This window comes from Eschscholzia californica, unplaced genomic scaffold (genome assembly GCF_041429995.1).
Source record: "Eschscholzia californica isolate CP2 unplaced genomic scaffold, dmEscCali1.0.p SCAF_4, whole genome shotgun sequence".
Classification (NCBI taxonomy): Eukaryota; Viridiplantae; Streptophyta; class Magnoliopsida; order Ranunculales; family Papaveraceae; genus Eschscholzia; species Eschscholzia californica.
In genome coordinates this window covers 20,648,164-20,669,564 of record NW_028238461.1, presented here as the reverse complement: position 1 = coordinate 20,669,564, position 21,401 = coordinate 20,648,164, and the positions used below count along the sequence as shown (strand labels likewise).

The 21,401-nt window shown below is 38.2% G+C and overlaps 1 protein-coding gene across 1 annotated transcript; it reads left to right on the top strand.

Moving 5' to 3' along the window:
- Positions 1–1,594: 1,594 nt before the first annotated feature.
- Positions 1,595–20,959, top strand: LOC147543559 (uncharacterized). The gene is made up of 6 exons (XM_086635467.1): positions 1,595–1,787; positions 2,430–2,764; positions 17,062–18,246; positions 18,405–18,765; positions 19,044–20,173; positions 20,294–20,959. The coding sequence occupies exons 1-6, from the start codon at positions 1,595–1,597 to the stop codon at positions 20,957–20,959; spliced, it is 3,870 nt and encodes a 1,289-aa protein (XP_086491593.1).
- Positions 20,960–21,401: the final 442 nt, after the last annotated feature.

Here is a 21,401-nt window from a genome sequence, read left to right as displayed (position 1 = left end):
CAAATAGACCGACAATTTACAACACACTTGCTTATATAATCATAAGCTTTCAAATATTTTGTCTTAACCTCCTACTATTATATTATACTAATCACACTACGTTATCAACACGATCGTTTCTACAAGTGGGTAAATAATTTCAGTTATAGACGAAGGGTTGTCTTGAAGACCGTTTGAAGATCAAAGTAAGTTGTGTTATTACTTTTAAAATGTCGAATCTAACTAATATAAATTTTGCAGTTCTTGACCTAACAGGAAGTAACTATCTGAATTGGGCTCCTGATGTTGAATCTCATTTAGAGGAAAGGAATATAAAGAAAACCATAGCAGAGGGAAATAATGAAACTTCTCAGAATCGTGCGGCTGCACTGAATTTTATCCGACACCATCTATGTGAAGATCTAAAATCGGAATATTTAAATATGAGAGACCCTTTATTGTTATGGATCGGGTTAAAGAAACGTTTTGACCATTTAAAAAGAGTTATCCTTCCTAAGGCTTTAAATGACTGGCTGCATCTGAGACTGCAGAATTATAAAACTGTTTCTGAGTATAGTTCTGTTTAAAATAACGACAAAATTGACACATTGTGGTTTTCCTGTTAGTGAACAACAAATGCTGGAGAAAACATTTTCTATTTTTCATGTATCTAACATGAACCTGCAAGAACAGTACAGAAATATGAATTTTAAATATCATTCTGATTTAATTTCTTGTCTACTTGTTGCCGAACAAAATAGAGAAGTTATTATGAAAAATCAAGAGGCTCGTCCAACAGGTTATTCAGAAGTATCTGAAACCTATGTGACATCTTATGGACGAGGTGGTCGTGGCAACGATCACAACAAAAATAATAGAGGTGGTGGCTACCACTCTAGAGGACGTGGTCGTGGCAACGATCACCAAATAGATACCAGAGATGGTGGCTACCACTCTGGAGGACGAGGACGTGGGAATGGTCAAAATTGGAATAACAGAGATGGTGGCTACCACTCTGGTGGACGTGGTCGTGGTTACGGCCGTGGTCGTCGAGGACGTAATAATAACTCGAGTAGTAGACCTCATCCATTTAGCCGACAAGACAAAGGAAAAGGGGCATTAAATGAACCTTCTGAAATGCAAACTAAGTCATGTTATAGATGTGGTATGACAGGTCATTGGCAAAGGACCTGTAAAACTGCTAAACATCTGGTAGATCTTTATCAAGCGTCGTTAAAGAAATCAACGACCAATACAGAAATGAACCAGATGGATATAGGTGGTTCCTCCTATCTGATTTTCTAGTTGATGAAGTGGAAATTCATCATACTGAATCACAAACTGAGTTATTTCCTATTGATTACGGCAGTAATCTTGAAATTCCAAAAGATTGTGTCCCAGCAGTCGAAAGAGATATATACGATGGTAGCTTTGATCATCTACCTCCCACTGAATTTGACAAACTACTTGATGAAGAGTTTGACAAAATTTTCTCAGAATAGTGTTAAATTTGTATATGTTACTTTGTTTCTTAAATAATTAATGTAATATATTGTCATGTTCATATAATACAAATATGTTATAATCTTATGTCTTATTTTTGTGTACATAAGGTATGGATTACAGAAAGACAATATCAAAGGATGATGAGGATATATGTGTAGTTGATAGTGGAACTACAAACTCTATCTTTCGAAACAATAAATATTTTGAGACCTTGAAGTTATACAAGGCTAATGCGATAACAATCGCTGGTTCATCTAGTCTCATTGAAGGCTCTGGTAGAGCAACTATAATATTACCGCATGGTACGAAAATAACCATTGATGACGCATTGTTTTCAACCAAGTCTTTGAAAAATTTATTAAGCTTTAAAGACATTCGTCGAAATGGTTACCACATCGAGACTAGAGATGAAAATAATGAAGAATATTTATATATTACTTAAAATACTTCTGGCAAGAAGCATGATTTAGAGAGACTATCGACTCTTTCTTCTGGATTGTATCTTGTAAGGATAAAAACGATTGAATCATATATTGTCGTAAACCAGAAGCTTTACAACCCTAGTGTGGTGACACTTTGGCATGATCGTTTGGGACATCCTAGATCTACCATGATGAGTAGAATAATCCAAAATTCTCAAGGACACCCATTACAGAACCAGAAGTTTCTGATAACTAAGAATTTTAATTGTAAATCCTGCTCTCTTGGTAAATTGATTGTAAAACCATCTTACACAAAAGTTCATATAGAATCTCCTAAATTTTTGGAAAGGATTCAAGGAGATATTTGTGGTCCTATTCACCCATCATGTGGACCATTTAGATATTTTATGGTATTAATTGATGCATCTACCAAATGGGCTTACGTTAATCTTTTATCAACACGTAATAATGCTTTTGCACGATTACTAGCTCAGATAATTAGACTACGTGCTCATTTTCCAGATTTTCCTATAAAAAAGATACGTCTTGATGGGGCAGGAGAATTTATATCAAAAGCATTTGATGCTTACTGTCAGGCAGCTGGTATCGATCTTGAACATCCTGTAGCATATGTTCATACCCAGAATGGTCTAGCAGAATCATTCATAAAACATCTACAACTAATTGCAAGACCAATGTTGATGAAAACTAAATTACCTATTTCGGCATGGGGATCTGCAATATTACATGCTGCAGCTTTGATCCGTCTTCGGCCTAGAGCAAATGGTTATTCTCCGTTACAACATGTTTTGGGTCATCAACCAAATATTACACATTTACGTGTGTTTGGGTGTGCGGTGCATATCCCTATTTCACCTCCAAAACGTACTAAATTTGGACCTCAGCGGCGGCTAGGTATATATGTTGGTTTTGACTCACCATCTATTATAAGATATCTCGAACCTATGACAGGTGATACTTTTACCGCACGTTTTGCAGATTGTCATTTTGATGAGACAATTTTCCCACCATTAGGGGGAGAAAATCCGTCTACATCGGATAATAAACAAAATGATTTATGTTGGCATACAGAGAGTTTGTCTTATCTAGACCCTCGAACTAGTCAGTCAGAACTAGAAGTAGAAAGGATAATACATTTGCAAGGCATTGCAAATAAACTGCCGGATGCATTTAATGATGCTGCAAGGGTAACAGAATCATATATCCCTGCTGCTAATGCTCGTGCACGAATTAATATTCCTGAAGGACCAGGAGAAACTGCTATAGCAAATGAGTCGTCTAAGCCACGTCAGAAACGTGGACGACCAATTGGTTCTAAAGATACTATTCCCAGAAAGAGGAAGAACCAATCACAAAATAATAGTTCTCTAGAAGAGACTATAAATGATACACCAACACTTTCTGAACAAATACCCCTTGAAGAGGGTAAAGCCCTAGATGAGGCACTGTTACAAAACAATGAGGAAGTCTCTATAAATTATGAATGGTCAAAGGAAGTATGGGACCGAAATGAAACAATTATCGACGAGGTATTCTCTTTTGCAGTGGCAACCTCAATTCTGAAAGAGAATGATGATTATGAACCACGCTCTATTGAGGAATGTCGACAAAGACCTGATTGGTCGAAATGGAAAGATGCAATTCAGGCAGAACTAGATTCACTCAATAAGCGTAGTGTTTTTGGACCAGTGGTCTTTACAGCCAAGGATGTAAATCCAGTTGGGTTCAAATGGGTTTTTCTAAGAAAACGAAATGAAAATAATGAAATCGTTCGCTACAAAGCACGACTTGTGGCACAGGGTTTTCTACAAAAACCTGTGATAGATTATGAGGAAACATATTCTCCTGTTATGGATTCCATTACATTTAGATATTTAATCAGTCTAACCGCTTAAGAAGGACTCGATATGCATCTACTAGATGTCGTTACTGCATATCTATATGACAATCTAGATACTGATATTTATATGAAGGTACCTGAAGGATTCAAGTTACCTGAAGGAAAACCACGTGTCATGTATTCACTTAAACTTAATAGAGCTTTATATGGTTTAAAGCAATCAGGGCGAATGTGGTACAATCGTCTCAGTGAATACTTGACCAAGGAAGGTTATGTAAATGATCCGATTTGTCCATGTGTGTTCGTCAAGAAATCAAATATTGGATTTGGTATCATTGCAATATACGTTGATGGTATAAACTTAATTGGGACAGTTGAAGATGTCTCAAAAGCTGCATAATATTTGAAGAAAGAATTTGAGATGAAAGATCTTGGAAAAACAAAATTCTGCATTGGTTTACAAATTGAGAGGAGCACAAGTGGCATACTTGTTCATCAAAATTTATATATTGAAAAAGTCTTGAAAAGATTTTACATGGACACTTCATATCCTCTTAGTACTCCGATGGTTGTCAGATCTCTAGATACTATAAAAGATCCTTATCGTCCTAAAGAAGATAATGAAGCACTACTTGGTCCTGAAGTACCATATTTAAGTGCAATCGGTGCTTTATTATATTTGGCTCAATGTACTAGACCTGACATCTCTTTTGCAGTAAATTTATTAACCAGGTTCAGTTCGGCACCAACAAAGCGACATTGGATGGGAATAAAACATATCCTTCGATACCTTCGGGGAACTACTGACATGGGGTTATTCTATTCGAAAAATTCATCCGATAGTTCACAAGTAACAGGATATATTGACGCAGGATATCTCTCTGATCCACATAAGGGAGTTTCACAAATAGGTTATGTTTTTACTAGTGGTGGTACAGCTTTCTCTTGGCGATCAAGTAAGCAAAGTATGCCCGCTACATCTTCCAACCACTCAGAGATTATTGCTCTTCATGAAGCTACTAGAGAATGTGTATGGTTAAGGTCTATTATCAGGCATATCAGAATTTCATGTGAACTTCCTGAAATTACAAAGTCACCTACCATTATTTATGAAGACAATGCGGCTTGCATTGCCCAAATCAAAGAAGGATATATCAAAGGTGACAGAACGAAACACATTTCGCCAAAGTTATTTTTCTCACACCATCTACAGAAAAATGGAGAAATTGATATTCAGAAGATACAATCATGTGAGAATTATGCTGACCTGTTTACAAAGTCTCTGCCTACTTCAACGTTCAGAAAACTAGTAGAAGGTATCGGAATGCGAAGCTTGAATAATCAAATGACGTAATACTACATCGTCCACGGTATGATATTCGTCAGAGGGAGAATATTATCGTGTCAAGATTTACAAATCACTAATACTGGATATCTACACTCTGTACTCTTTTTCCTTCGTCCAGTTTTTGTCCCAATGGATTTTTCTGGCAAGGTTTTAACGAGGCAGCATTTTGTATATCCAGTGCCATTCAGAAACTCTATATGATGGTCATCCAAGAGGGAGTGTTATAAGTATTGGCTGCTCATAATATATGACATATGGGTACCTTTAGCATTACCTTATCCAAGGTGCCTATAGAGTTACTTATGGAGATAATGTTTTCTCCGGCAAAAGAGTTAGCCTTTGAATAGGCAATGTGGATGAGATTGTTTTGCATGGCAACTAAAGGTGGCACTTCATCAACACACCTCATCTCCTCTTCACACCTTACCTCCTTATGTGGCACTTCACCAACACACCTCATCTCCTCTTCACACCTCACCTACTCTTTTTTTTTTTTTTTTTTTTGTTGAGCAAAAACGAACACCAAGCCGACCGACATAACTACGACCAACACTGGTACAACACTGCTGGAAGGTCCGATAAAGATAGCCACACCCAGGAGCCTATATAAATCTTACTCCACTTGGCTAGTTGATCAGCTTTGTAGTTGCCTTCTCTATGGATGTGAGAGTAGATCACGCTGGTGAATTGTGCTTCCATCTGAAGAATTTTATCGAGGACTTTGCTTGATTGCCAGGATATCTCCGAAGCCTCCCTGTTGAGCCACTTCACTAGACAACTGTTGTCGCTTTCGATATGTACATAATGAATGTTCTTTTTTCTCGACCATTGGAGAGCTTTAAAGATCGCCCAAGCTTCACATTCTTCCGCATTTTGACCCCGCACATTGCAAGCCATTGCTGCGACAAAGTTTGCTCTGTCATCATGCATGATAAGACCAATCCCTGCAAATTCCTGGGCTATAATGAAGGAGGCGTCGACATTGATTTTTTTGAATGGTGGAGCCGGTGGTACCCAAGGAGTAGTTCTATCAATCTTGCTATTGGTGGATTGAGTCAGAGGGGCAAGGGCCATACATTTAATCTGGTCTATGATTTTCATTGGTACTATTTGTATGTTGGAGAAGTATTTATCACACCTAGCTTTCCAAATCTGCCAAAGTATGTTAGCAAAAAGATTTCTGATTTGATCGTCAAGAGATTTCCACGAAATGATCCAATCAACAAGATTAGTGATATTAGTGGACAAGATATTAAAATGGAACCAAATCACCTGAGCCAAATCGCAGTGTAAAAGCATATGAATCAGAGTTTCTGTCTGTGGGCAGAATTCACAATTAAATTTGTTTCCCACATACTTACCAATTTTCTCTCTAACCGGTAGGCTGTTCGTACAACATTTCCATAGGAATAGTTTGATTTTTGGCTGTACATGCATATCCCATATGAAGGCCCACTCCTTATTTTCAACCGGGTAATGTTCTGTGCGGAGATAGTAATACATAGATTTGATAGAGAATTTACCTGTCTTGGTAAGTGACCATCTGGGGATATCCTGCATATGTTCCTGTAAATTGATACTTAAAATAGCATTGCATATATCACGAGTAAAGCATTGGTTTAAGATCGTCAGGTTCCACGTATTATTAGTAATTAATTGAGAGACAATCGTGAGGGTACTATTCATAGGGTTACTGAGGGGTGGAGGGTAATTGGGAATCCAGTAATCATGCCAGATATTAATATTCGTGCCCTTATTGATGTCCCAAAAAGTTAAAGTGGTTACTTTCTCTACGTGTTTGGCTAGGGATTTCCAGAGCCACGAGTGATGATTTTTCGCGGATTTTGGTCTGTGCTCTTTGGTGAAGTACTTGGCTTTGAGGATCTCCGCCCAAGGAGAGCCGGAGTCAGTAAAAAGGCGCCAGACTAGTTTACTGAGAAAGGGTTGGTTGTCGAGGTGCGGGAAACGAAAACCCAAACCTCCCAACTTCTTTGGGAGGCAGATGGTGGACCAGTTAATGGTATGGATGGAACGAGTTTTTCCCCACCAGAAAGCTCTTTGCAGAACTTCAATGCGATTGCTTATGCCTTTCGGAATGGCAAAGCATTGCATTTGGTATCGGGGAACGGCCGCTGCTATTGTATTGAGAACAACAGAGCGGCCAGCCGGAGAGAGGAGAGAGGATTGCCACTTAGAGAGTTTATTTTGGATTTGAGTGGTGAGGGTCGAGAAGACTTTCTTTTTGTTGGCGTTGATGAACAGATGAGTACCCAGGTACTTATCGAGGTTGGAGGATTGATGCACTTTAAAGTTGCGAATGATCATACGCTTGAATTTCGGATGGGTATTTTTGGAGAAAACACACCTCACCTACTCATGTGCCTATATATACTTCCCTCATTTACATATGAGGAAATATATAGTTTTCCATCTTCTCATTCTACTTCATACACTCTTGTAATTAAAGAAAGTAATATCACTTGCTTATATAATCATAAGCTTTCAAATATTTTGCCTTAACCTCCTACTATTATATTATACTAATCATACTAAAATTTAAATAAAAATTGACACACACCATTTTTTTTCTCTAATACCCATTTTGCCCTTATATAGTCACATATCGATCAAACTTTCATCTTCTAGTGTCAACAAAAAAAAAAAAAAACTATCATCTTCTCTTCTCTTCCATTATCCAGAAAATATAATACTCACTCTTTTCTCTCCTCTTGCTGAGTGGAATTTCAACCACGAAAGTAACCTTCTCAGAGTTGCTGCTCACTCCAAGTATGTCCTATATCTTCATCTTCTTTTCTCTCTCATCTTCATGTCCATCTTCTATCCTTGTTCTTTTATCTTCTGTTCTTTCTCATCTTCATCTTCTATCTTGTGTCTTCTATGTTCATTCTTCTAGCTTCTATCTTCATTCTTCTATCTTCAATCTTAATTATTTTGATCTTTGTTTTATTTTTATTTTCATGGATTCATCACATTCCAATCCACTTGCTTGTATTCTCTTTCATGATATTAATTCAAGTTACTTTTTATTAGCATTTCATCACTTTTATTGATATTTTTAGTTTTCTCCAAACATAATTTTGGTACATTTTAACTGACTTTTATGTTTCCCTCTCATCCGATTTTGTTTGCAACGTTTTTGAGAAAAAATGAAACAGATTCTACGACTGTGGGAGCATTGTCTTAAATGTTCTCAGTGTTGATGTAAAAAATTATCAATCTGGTATCAGTCAGAATAACCAACCCGTGATGTTGGATCTCGCTGTAATTGATGTAACTGCTACTTTGAATCCTGGTATATTCAATCCTTTTCTCGCTCCTGCTCCTTTAGAAAATTTGGGAAAAAATCCACAATGACCTCAGAAATCTGTCCGACGCTCAAGACATTCAGATTGCCCTTGCCGTTACAACAATTGAGTATTGAATGAATTGTGGAGTTCGTACCTTCTTCGGGGCGAGTTTATAACCTTTTATAGGCTGATTTGGATGCCTGTTTTAGACAGCGTGATTGAGACGGTTCAGATCCACCGTATTGAATTGAAATTATTATTTCATAGTCAAAAGATATTATGACTTCCCTTTGAGGTTCTCCCGTATCTTTTCATATATATGTTACTGAATTCTGTAGAGTCTTTAGGAGACATTTCCTCCTTGCAAAACTCTTGAAGCGCAAGTTAGTTAAATACTTAAGATCTTCACCGATCGGGATCTTTGATTAGATTCAGGATTAAGTCGGTAAACATTGGGCACACTTCTATCCCCCCATGTTTGGGATTGAGGTATCGACCTCGCTGACGTGGACCCCCTATCGTCTCTTAAATCCCAAGGCGAGCATGATCATATTTAAGTTAGGGCTTTCAGGCGCCTAGGACAATCGTGTCGACCCCCATGTCAGGGCTTGAGTGATAGACTCCTTCCGATTCAACCTCCCTGTTGACTTGAAGCGGGTTGACATACTGGACTTTTGGCCTTCTCTTGACTCACTGACCTCAGTCAATCGATGACCATTTTTTGGATTATCACGAGTCTTGCGATTCCTTGGTCGAAAGTAGAGAAACTAAGGAGTAGAAGAACTTAGAAGTCTTTCCTCTTTCGTATGCATGTAATTCATGTGTGTTGATGATGCATGAATAATTCAAATAAATCTTTGAAGTTTGGAACATACCTAAACCAGGGTTGTGCGTGAAGCCCAATTTTTCATTTGTGAAGATGATTGGGGGCGTTTCTCCTTTTGATTTTATGTGCGGAAGAAGCAGTCCCTTACCTTCATTCGCGTATCTTCAACAGACACTTTTCGTGCTCCTCCTGATGCTGGTCCTCTAGCTATAGTGTTGATCTCTCCCACTGTCTTGGTTTCTAAATCCTCTTCGGGCTCCTTTTCCTTTCCAGACCTCTTTGCTGAGGTGAAGTGAGTTTTCGTGTCGAGCCCCTGACCCGACTCCCCCCTTTCTGGAAGACTTCTTTGTCTTACGTTCAGGTGTCGAGTCTCGATGTTCTCGTTTGATGTATTTGTCGAGCTTTCATCTCTTTACCATCTCCTATATGAGATTTTTAGGTGCCTACAATCCTTAGTTTTGTGACCGTAATCCTTATGGAGTGCAAAACATGCATTCTTATTCCTGGGCCCAAAATCCTCTTTATCAGGATTAGGCTTTGGTAATTGAACCTTTTCGTCTCTCGCCAAATTTTGTAGGATTTCATTCCTTTTTCTAGTTAGGGGGTGTAAAAACCGTAATCTAATCTGACTCGTTTGTATCGGTCCTGCTCTTTGGGCCGCCGATCTTCTTCCCTTTCCCTTCTTCTGGGTGGGTCACTTTTGGGTGGAATCTTAGCGATTTTCTATATCATTCTGTAGTTTCCTTCGACTTTTACCACAGATTGGACCCACTCTATGAACCCCTTCAAAGTGGTGGTTCATCTTTGGCTATTTACTTAAGTATGTTGTCATGTCGCAACCCTCTTTTCAAAGCTATACAATGACTTTAGATCCTGGTGAGATATTTGGACCATCTCATTCCAAAGCATTTGCCGGTTGTTGGCCAACGATTCTCGTTTTCCCTGAATAATGTTGAACATGTTCTTCATCGGTTTTATCCAGTATTTGAATGCCCTAAAAGGCCGAGAAGAAGGCCGAAACGAGCTCGTCTAATGAATTGATGGATCCGGGTGAGAGAGCTTTGTACCATGACTGGGTGGTCCTTCCAGGACTGTCGCAGAGACTAGACACCAAATCGATTTATCGATGGTGCTCAAGCTCATCAACGAGATATAATCCTCCAGTAACACACTTGGGTTGTCATAACAGTCGTAGTTTTCGATGTGAGGATTCTTAAAGTTTTGAGGTCTGTGGGCCCCGAGTATTGCACAGTTTAGCAGGTGAGGTTATTTCTACTTTTCTTGATGCGTTCTTCTCCTCGTATATTCTGGTAACCTCAAACACCTGGTGGATGACCAAATTGTTTATTGATGGCTCGTCCTGTCCCTTGTTATTTCGAGGAACGGTTCAGCCCCCTTCGCTTTAGTCTCTACCCTTAGGGTGGTCTCATCTCGAAGCCCTTTGCTTCTATTTTGCCTCGTCAGCTCGGCAGTCCCATAGCTTTTGTGATGCTTTGACCAGAACAAGGCAGTCCCAAAGCAACAGGAAAATATGTTTTCGGTCTCTCGAAGTTTCTCGGATTTAAGGTGTTCAACTTTCGCAGCTAATGCACCAACTCTTAGGCGTTCTGCCCTATTCCTTTAATCCTATTGTGATTCTGATCTTTTGAAATAAGCTTGAAAAAAATATTAGAGGTGATTCTGAAAGGAATCGAGTTGAGAATTCGAGTTACCGAACGATGTTGATGTTACTGGAGTCAAGCCCTCCTTCTAGCGCCAATTTATTATCAGTAAGAATAACGAATCTGTGATGTTGGATCCCGCTATAATTGATGAGACTGCTAGATTGAAGCCCGCTACGGTCAATCCTGTGAAGGGTTATGATACATACTAGTGTTTAAAGCGGAATCTCAAACATCTCATGTCTAACACTATCATTCCCTGGATCATCATGCATAAGCTAATAATTAACTAAGAGTTTAGGATTACCTTAATCGCTAGTTTTCCCTCAAACCTTTCCAATTGAATGCGAAGACCAAGAGCCCCACATGTTGTTCCTCTACTCGAGACACCCGAATGATCAACTTGATCTCTCACCTTGTATCTAGATAGACTCCAATGGTGGTTTGATATGAAGAACGCCTTCTTCTTTATTGACTAGTTAGATAGCTTAGGAATTAGCTCACTTTCTCTTCTCTACTTGATGTTGTAGAGTAAGAAAGTTTCTTGGGAAATTTCACACCTTATTCAAGTTCCTAAGAGACCTTATATAGAACCCTAATTAGAGTCCCACCCTAATTAGGAGTTTCCTAAAAGTCCATTTTGAATAAGATTAAGGAAATAGTCGAAAATAAAAACAAGTTTCTATTTTCCAATTTCCTCTAGTAGTGGTCGCCCCATGCTAGGGATCTTTTCCAGATCTGGCCGGCCCCTTATGGGTTACCTAATGTGCATGGTCGACCCACCTATTGGGCCCAAAATCCCTCTTTTCGGGCCTTTTGTTTTATCTTTGGCTAAACTTCCTTTAGGCCTATCAGACATGTTTATGGGCCCCTCCCATGATTATATGTCACATTCCCACTAATCATATCATCCGGTCAAATAAACATTCTTATGTGTAACTCGATGTAGGATCCGGTCGAAGTTAGCCGCGAATTATTTCGTAATTCGACGATCGTAGTTGGTTTCTAGCTAAACACTACGACCCCTAAATCGTCCGGACTTGATAATCTTCTTCATCAATTGTCCTATCCGAAAAATTGCTCGCATTGCATCTTTGGTCGAAGGACATCTCCTTCATCCGGTTCCCGCTCCTTCTCATTTGAACCTGTGGAAAAATCCTGCAGGGAGCTCGAAAACCCCTCCGGCACCCAAGACAACCATATTTCCCTTGCAATTAAAAAGATTGAGCATTGAATGAACCGTGGAGTTCAAACCTGTTTCGAGGCAAGTTAATGACCTTTTTTTAGGCTGCTTTGGCCGACTGTTGTTAGGCGGCGTGATTGAGGCTGTTCAGATTCATCGTGTTGGATTGAAACTACTATTTAGTAGTTAGAAGATATTGAGGTTTCCTTTTGAGGTTATCCCGTATCTTTAATGTTTAGGAGTTCTTCTATTTTAGGATCCTTGATATATATGTTTCCGAGTTCTGTAGATTCTTTAGGACATGTTTTAGACTCTTGAAGCCCAAGTTAGTTATATACTTATGATCTTCACCGGTTAGGGTCGTTGATTAGATTCAGAATTAAATCGCGAAGCATTAGACACGCTTCTACCCTCCATGTTTCGGGATTGAGGTATCGACCTGCTGATGCCGACCCCCTATCTTCTCTTAAATTCCAAGGTGGATGTGATCGTATTTGAGTCAGGGAAGGACTTTAAGGCGCCTACGATAATCGTGCCAATCCTCCAGTTCTAGGTTCCAGTGGCAGACTTCCTTCGGATTCAACCTCCATGTTAACTTGAAGCAAATTGACCCGTTGGACTTTTGGTCTTCTCTTGACTCATTGACTTCAGTCAAGTGATGACCTTTTTTTGGATCATCAAACAGCGCAAAGTGTTAGTTCATCACATAAATGGACATGGTTAGACCAAACATGTATGTGCTCACCGTAACCATTATCTTTTGTTATATCTTCATATTCTGTCTTCTTTAATGATCTTTGTTTTACTTTTATGTTCATGGATTTATCTCATTCTAATCCACTTGCATGTATTTTCTTTCATACTTTTTGTTTAATTTTTTTTGTAAGTATTTCATCGTTTTCGAGTGACATTTCGTTGTATGCTTCAAACATAAAATCTAAACAAATTTTTATCTCATTTTTCTTTCCTTTTTTCTCTCCTTCAAAAACTATTTGCATCGTTTTTCAAAAATCAGAACATAAACCACTGTTATAGTTTTCGAAAATGGAATCAACACAATGAGTAAGTTCGTCACATATATGCATTTGATCAAACATGTACATGCTCACTGTAACCATTATAAGCTATAACCACTATATTCTTGTTTTTTTCGCTCTTTCTAATCTGTTTGCATGATGTTTCTATAAATTCTTAACGTACACCAGTTTTTTTTTTTTTGCACTATCTAAAATTCAATAAGCACCGAAACGGAGTTTCTGAAGAAGTTAAGAAATCGTCTGGACGAGTAATTGCTTATTGTATACATCATTGTTTGGAACATTTATAGTGTTTTGGAGAAATAAACATTAAAATTTTAAAATCTAGTTACTTGAAGCTCCATTGTTGAGTTTCTTTTTAGTGTTTCTTTATCTTGTGAGGTTCAATCTTCTTATGAGATTTTTGGATTTACCTCCACATTATATAATTTCTGAACAAAATTAAAAACTTTACCACATTTTTTTTTGTTCGTAGATTAAAAAGGTACAAACTAAGATCTATTTTTCGGTTTCTCTCTAGGCATTACATTTTTACCGATGTTGATTTTCAATGGACGAATTGATTGGTGTCTTAAGCATTTTTAAATTTGTTGTTGGTACGATGTTAATACAACGAACAAACCAAAAATGCTTTATTTATTCTTATTTGATGTTACCTTTAAAACCTAGAGTTTGTGCATTACATAAATTGATTGATGTGTTAAGCATTTTAAATTTTTTGTAGGAACGATGTTGCTACAATGAGCAAACTCGAAAATACTTTTTTTATTTTGATAAATTTTACCACTAAAGCCTACACTTAGTACATATGCTCAAGAATTCCGTACAGTTGTCTATCTTAATTTTTCTTTTTCTGTTTCTATCTTATTCAAATTTGTTTGCATCGTGTTTACGAAAATGCTTAACATAAACTATTGTTTTATGAGCATTATCTCACATGTACTCAGCACAACACCGGAATACATTATTTTTTGGTTTAATTGAGAAAACATGTAAATGCTTCCGGTAAAATTTATATGCTAAAAACAATAATTTGATTTCTTATTTTTTTTCGTGTCTCTCCAAATTTGTTTGGTTCGTGTGTCTGAAAATACTTAACGTGTGCCATTGTTTAATGAGCAATGTCTCACATGCACTCTAGCAAGGGAGCACATCCAGTGGCGGACCCAGAAAATTTTCTTTGTGGGGACACTTTTAGTCATAATAAAAAATTGTGAATCGTCCAAATTTTTTTGATGTGACGTCCAAGCGAGTAATTTGTATACATTCTAAACCAATTCAACTCTGTTGATTTAGGAGTTGTGTTGACTGTAATAAATATAAATAAATAGTTTTATACACATTCGAGTTACATGAAGAAGTTAAGGATAGAGAGAGAGCAAACTCATTCTAGAAATATAATAAAAATAAACACACACACACACGTATAATATATGTATATATATGGAGAAAAATAGTTCTCACAATGTCAGCGGAAGTCAATATGAAATTTACCAAAAAAGGCTAAAACGTGAATACACCTGTAAATAGGGGGTCAAAATGGAGAAACATAGGACTAAAGCGATAATTAAGTGAAAAATTAGGCGGCAATATGAATTTATCTTTTAGGAAAAAATAAAATTAGGTTGGGTACTTCCGGATTTGAACCAAGGACCTAACTTGCGGGCAACCCATGCTGCCACCACTACAACAACTTACCCTTGTTGCTAAAGTAGTGGGTTGCCTCTTACTTATAGGTTTAATTTTATGTGAAATACTAACCATTTATCTTTGGGACCTGTGGGGGCACGTGACCCCACAGGTCCCAACGTGGGTCCGCCCCTGAGTACATCACATTTGTGGGGTCACCGAGAGAAAATTAAGTTATGTACACCGAAATATGAATGATGAAAATGAAAATGGATTTTGTTCAGGACAACTTTAAAATTATTACTATTCTAAAAATTGTTGAAAGCAGTTTAACATTTATTTTTAGTTTAAATGTTATGACACAGTTAATGTGTTGGTTTAAAGCAAAAGAAAAAAAATGTAGAAATCATTTCTTTCTTCACAAGGCAAAACGAAAAATGATTTAGCCAAACTGTTAGTGCCAGTTAATGTGTTTCTCCAATGCAAATGGTGAAATGTAGAATACTAGAGTATAGCCCGTACCCCTAGGACACAGATTTTATATAATTATGTCATGGGAGAATAATAATATACAGTAAAAATGATAATTGTCATTACATTATGTTTGGAGATATAATTGGGTTGTTTGAAGAGAGAAATGAAGGGTATTATGCCCTTATACTAGTGTTTATAGCGGATAACATCTAATGTCTAACACTAGTATCCCCAAGATCATCATGCAAAACTAGTAATTAACTAATAGGAAGATAGTAGATTATATTAATCGCTATTTCCCTCGAGCTAGTTGAATAGATTAAAGAAGACCAAGAGCTTCAAACGTAGCTCCTCTACTTGGGACACCGAACGGTGTATTTAATCTCCCTCCTTAAAAGCTCGCTAGCACTCCAATGGTGGTTTGATAATAAGAAGACCTTCTTGCTTGAATAGAAGATAGTTTGGGAATTAGCTTACTTTCTCCTCTCTACTTGATGTGGTAGAGTAAGAAAGCTTAGAGAGAAATTCCACATCTTATTCTCTGCCCTAAGAGTGTTTATATAGAACCATAATGAAAATACACCTCCTCAAAGGTTTCCCAAAACACCCTTTAGAATAAGATTTAGGGAAATAGTCGAAAATAGCAATTAATGATATTTTCTCAATTCCCTAAGTAGGAGGTGTCCAAACACCACGAAATTTTGCTTGCATACTACTGGGTATGTCAGCAATTCACCCTCCAAAATTCAGCCCAATCCGAGTCCCGGAAGTGCCCGAACCGGCCTAGGACCAAAACCCTTATTTCGGGTCTTTTTGCTATCTTTTGCCCAAATTCTATTTAGGCCTGTGAGATATGTTTATGGGACATTCCCAATGTTATATCACACTCCCACTAGTCATATCTTCCGATTAAATACCCATTCTTATGTGTAACCCGATGTAGGATCCAATCGAAGTTAGCCGCGAATTACTTCGTAATTCGACGATCGTAGTTGGTTTCTAGCTAAATACTACGACCCCTAAATCAATCGGACTTGATGATGTTCTTCATCAATTGTTCTAGCCGACATATTGCTCGCATTGCCATCTTGGTCGAAGGACATCTCCTTCAACTCCTTCAAGAAAATGGAGAGAAATGATCTTATGAATTAATTATTTTAAGATAGGAGAGAGAAAAATAGTTAGAAAGTTTATAGGGAGTAGGTAGTTATTCTGAGTTTTACACTTTTATCTTTTAAATACTTGTTAAAAAGAAGTGTCATGATTTACAAAAAAATTGGACGGCCGAGATTTATACATGAAAGTTATGACATGACACCAAAACCTATATCAGTTGTTTTATAGATATTTGGGTATAAATAGAGTAGTTTATGTTGGTTTTAAGCCATTTAATTTCGTTAGGCTTTAGGCCATTTTCATTCGTCGGGCTTTAGGCCAGTAGTATTTCGACAGTTATCGTGCTTATCACATCGTATTGATGTATCAATGCCTTTGTCATGACCACTGTAGTCAATACTAAAAAAAGAATATATTTAAATTTTTGACAAAACAAATTGAAAAATTTGCTTGAGCCAAAGTATTATTGTGCATTTATGAGTTTGCCAAATGCAAAGGATATGATGCTGAACATGTTTATTTTAAACTAATTTAAGGGGGGGGGGGGGAGATGAGAGAGAAAGAGAGGAGCGGCGTTTTCAGTTATTTTGCTTAATAGCGGTTTCAGGTTGATTTCTTGCGGTTACCACCAATCTCACGGTGGTTTCTTCCTATTCCTTGCCAGAATTTTCATTTCTGTTGGTCTTTAGGACATTTTTCGTTGGTCTATAGGACCTTTTCTTTGCTTTTACTTGCAGTCTCTCAATTATGAATACTGATGAAGAATTTGCTAGGCAACTAGCCGAACTATCAACAGAAGAACCAGAGGAGTTAGTAGCCGAGGGAGAGGAAGAAGCCTTTCTCAACAATAATTTCAAACAATGTTGCATGATCAAGATACTTAGTTACAAGGAATTCAAACCAGACTTACTAATGAGGAAATTAAAAGGAGTGTGGAATCTTCCATTCCCCTATACAATCACAGAAGTCGGAAGTAACTTATTCATGGCCAAGCTAGAAACCACGGGAGAAGTTGATATAGTAGTCTCAAAGGCACCATGGATAATAAAAGAAGATATCTTCCTGATTGAAAGGTGTGTAGCGAACAAGACCCCAATGGAGTACACATTTGGGAAAGCATGGTTCACAATTCAATTTCATGGCCTACCAACTGCTTTCTTAAATTCGAAGACAATAAACAACCTAGCAAGTCAAATTGGGTGTTTTGTGCCTACATCAGTGGAAGATGAAGCAAAATGGACTATCTTTGGGCGAACGAAAGTTGAGGTCAACATATGCAAGCCATTACCTAAGGAAGTGTCATTAAACATGACAAACTCCAAAAAGTTCAAGGTACAATTAAAATTTGAAAAACTTGGAAGATTTTGCTTTTACTGTGGGCATTTGGGACACACTCTAACATTTTGCAGAAGAAGACTTAAATTACTACAACTGTTAGAGGAAACCACTTGTAACTCCAAACAAGAACAGATTATGAAGCTTGCTTTACCAAAGTATCCAGAAGAATTTAAAATTCTACCATTTTGGGAAAGAAATCTTCGTAACATGCAAACAGCACCGACGGCAGAGGAGGAGATTACCCTGGACGACATCCCCACGCCGGATCTACTGAGCCGTACCGGCGGCGAACAACTGGCTAGAACGGTTACAAATGACCCAATAACTACCATGTTAGTGGAAGAAGGAGTGCATAATAAGGTGGGCCATATTTCAGGGGAGCATAGTCAAACTCCAGGCCAAAAGGACCGGGTCAAAAGTCTAATCAACATGGATCAATACAAGGAGGCAAGAATTAATCAGATGGACCAAGACATGGGTGTAGACTTAGATGGGCCACTTGCTCAATGGCCCAGATGTAATCTCAAAAGACAATCAGGAACTCAAGGGGTAGAACCGGTAAATCCAAAACTGTCTAAATCAACTCAAGAAAATTTAGAAGTACAATCAATGATGGTCGTGGCGGCTGCACCAAAAGAGCCGCAAGGTCCATGTTAGTTTCCTCTTGGAATTGTCGAGGTTTGGGGAACACATCGACAATCCATACGTTAAAACAGTTCCTCCAGGCAGTGAAACCTGATGTCATTTTATTGTCTGAAACCAAGATAACGACACATCTCACTCCCAATCTTGACAGGTATGGTCTTTCTAACAAATCCATAGTCCCGGCTAACGGTAGAAGTGGTGGTCTTGCCTTATATTGGTCTGATAATGTGAATTTACAAGTTGAATCCCTCTCGGATAATCTTATTATTGCTAAAATCATAGACAGTGATTTCTCTTGGAAATTCCTGGGTATATATGGTCCTCCTCAACTAAATGATAGAGCAATGTTCTGGAACCAAGTAGAAGAATTATTGACGCCCATCACAGAACCTTACATGTGCATTGGAGATCTGAATGCAATTCGCAACAGAAGTGAAAAAATGGGGGGGGGGGGGGGGGGGGGGGGGGGTCCTCAAACACCCCTTTTGCCAACCAGTTCAATTCCTTTATTCAGAATACGGGCTTAATTGATCTTGGATTTCAACGTCCAGCATACACATGGACGAACAGTAGAGGCACGCATCATTTAACCAGGGAGAGATTGGATAGGGCTTTAGCTAACTCCAGCTGGCTGGAGCACTATCAAAATTCGGGTGTTCTCTACTTACCGAGGTATAATAGTGATCATTGTCCTATTTTACTCAAAACAGAAGTTCATGCTACTGCTGGGCCTAATTATGATAAATTTGAATCATTCTGGACTCAACATCATCAATATAAAGAAAAGCTACAACAACTATGGCTTCGAAAAGATGGGTCGTTGATTAAACAGTTACAAGAGGTGAAGAAATCTTTGAAGGGGTGGGGAAAGCAGACCTTTGGTAACCTAGAAAGAAGATTAAAAGTCTTAAGAGCTCAACTTCTGGAGATTCAAAAAAATCAACCGACAGATGCCACATTACGAAGGGAATCAATCTTACAAGAAGAGCTCTTAATTTACGAAGAGCTATACAGAACAAAGTTAGAGCAAAGATCGAAACAATTTTGGGCACACAATGGTGACAGAAACACCAAGGCATTTCACTCCTCTATATCGATGAGAAGGAAGAAGAATCGGATCCTCGCTTTAAAAACTCCCTCAGGTAACTTAATCAAATCCGAATCTCAAATAGCAAATCATTTGGTTCAACACTTTCAGAATTATTTCAGGGAAGAAAGCATCACTTCAATCCCTCCTGAGGTGTTACAAGATTTCAAGCAAATAAATGAGTCCGATCAGCTTGCCTTATCTAGGATACCAACAGAAGAGGAAATCAGCAAAGTTATTTTAGAGATGGGTCCTTTACAGAGCCCTGGTCCAGATGGGTTCCCCTGTTTATTCTACCAAAATGGTTGGGAAACCCTTAAAACTGACATTATCAAGTACATCCAGCAGGTATTTACCCAGGGATCTTTCGAACCAGATTTAAATCAAACTAACTTAGTACTGATTCCCAAATCTGAGCACCCGGAGATGGCTTCTGATTACAGACCCATAGCATTGTGCAACACACTCTATAAATTCATCATGAAGCTGATTGCTAACCGGATTCGACCTCTTCTAAATGACTCAATTAGCTGGAACCAGAGTGCTTTTGTTCCCCAGAGACAAATTATTGATAACCTAGTCATCGCCCACGAATGTCTACACTCTATGAAACTATCTAAGGCTAAACAGGGGGCTTTCGCCCTTAAAATAGACATGGCCAAGGCCTATGATCGAGTCAACTGGGACTTTCTCAGACAAATACTGATGGCCTTCGGAATCACAGGGACTTTGCTAGAGTTAATCATGATATGTGTGACTTCACCAACGTACAGTATTATAGTCAATGACAAACAATATGGGAATTTTAAATCCTCTAGAGGACTACGGCAGGGATGCCCTTTATCCCCGTATCTGTTTATTCTCACCTCTTAGGCTCTGTCTCTCCTTATCAACAAGTTTGAAAATGATGGGATATTCAAGGGGTACAAAGTTAATAATAATGCCCCCAGTATATCTCACCTGTTATTTGCAGATGATCTACTCATTCTAGGAGAAGCAACAAAGCACAATCTGGAGGCAGTGACCAACATTATGAAGACCTATACTCAATTTTCAGGTCAGGCAGTTAACTTCTCTAAGTCGTCACTTTATTTCAGCTCGGGAGTGCCAGAAAATATGAAAAATCTGTACGTTACCACACTCCAAACTACTATTATGCAGGATGGGGAAAAATATTTGGGAACTCTGCTCCTCAAACCAAGAAACAAAATATCATCCCACGAGTTCCTAATAGAGAAATTTAAAGCTAAATTAGCTGGTTGGAAGAAGAGATTAACCTCTCAAGCAGGAAGAACGACATTAATCAAAGCAGCTCTTAGTCCCATTTGCACTTACTTTATGGGCCTCTCCATCATTCCTCAAGGGACCTTAGTTAAACTGGAGAAACTTGAAAGGAATTTCTGGTGGGACCATGAGGATGAACAGAGGAAAATGCATTTTCTCTCTTGGGAAATCATCCAGAAAGCCAAAGAGCTAGGAGGTCTGGGTATTAGGTCACTGGCAAGGGTCAATGAATCCCTAGTGGCGAAACTCGCCTGAAGATTCCTAACAAATCCTACCACTGTTTGGGCGAAATTATTACAAGCCAAATACTACAAAAATGGTAATTACTTGACGGAAAGCAAAAGAAGAAACTCCTCTCCAATCTGGTCCTCAATGTTATCTGTGAGAGATGAACTCCAAAAGAACACATGTTGGCAGGTAGGAGATGGAACGACAATCAAATTTGCTGAAGATCAATGGGTACCTACCATAAAAGGATTTAAACCAACATTAAAATACAGATGGAGCTACAACTGAACATTTTATCTGAACTCATACAAGATGGCAAATGGAATGAAGCACTGGTCAAGCATTTTTTTGAACAAGATTCAGCAAAAGAAATCATGAAAATCTAACTCTCTCCTTACATAACAGAAGACAAAATCATTTGGACACCTCATGAAAAGGGAACCTTCTACACAAAATCTTATTATCGAGA

Bases quoted from the DNA above. Each gene is read 5' to 3' on its own strand.
- LOC147543559 (XM_086635467.1), top strand. From the start codon at position 1,595: ATGGATTACAGAAAGACAATATCAAAGGATGATGAGGATATATGTGTA. The intron at 2,765-17,061 runs GTGCATATCCCT...GTTGGTCTATAG, and splicing joins TACGTGTGTTTGGGTGTGCG to GACCTTTTCTTTGCTTTTAC. The intron at 18,247-18,404 runs GTAAATCCAAAA...ACGTTAAAACAG, and splicing joins GAACTCAAGGGGTAGAACCG to TTCCTCCAGGCAGTGAAACC.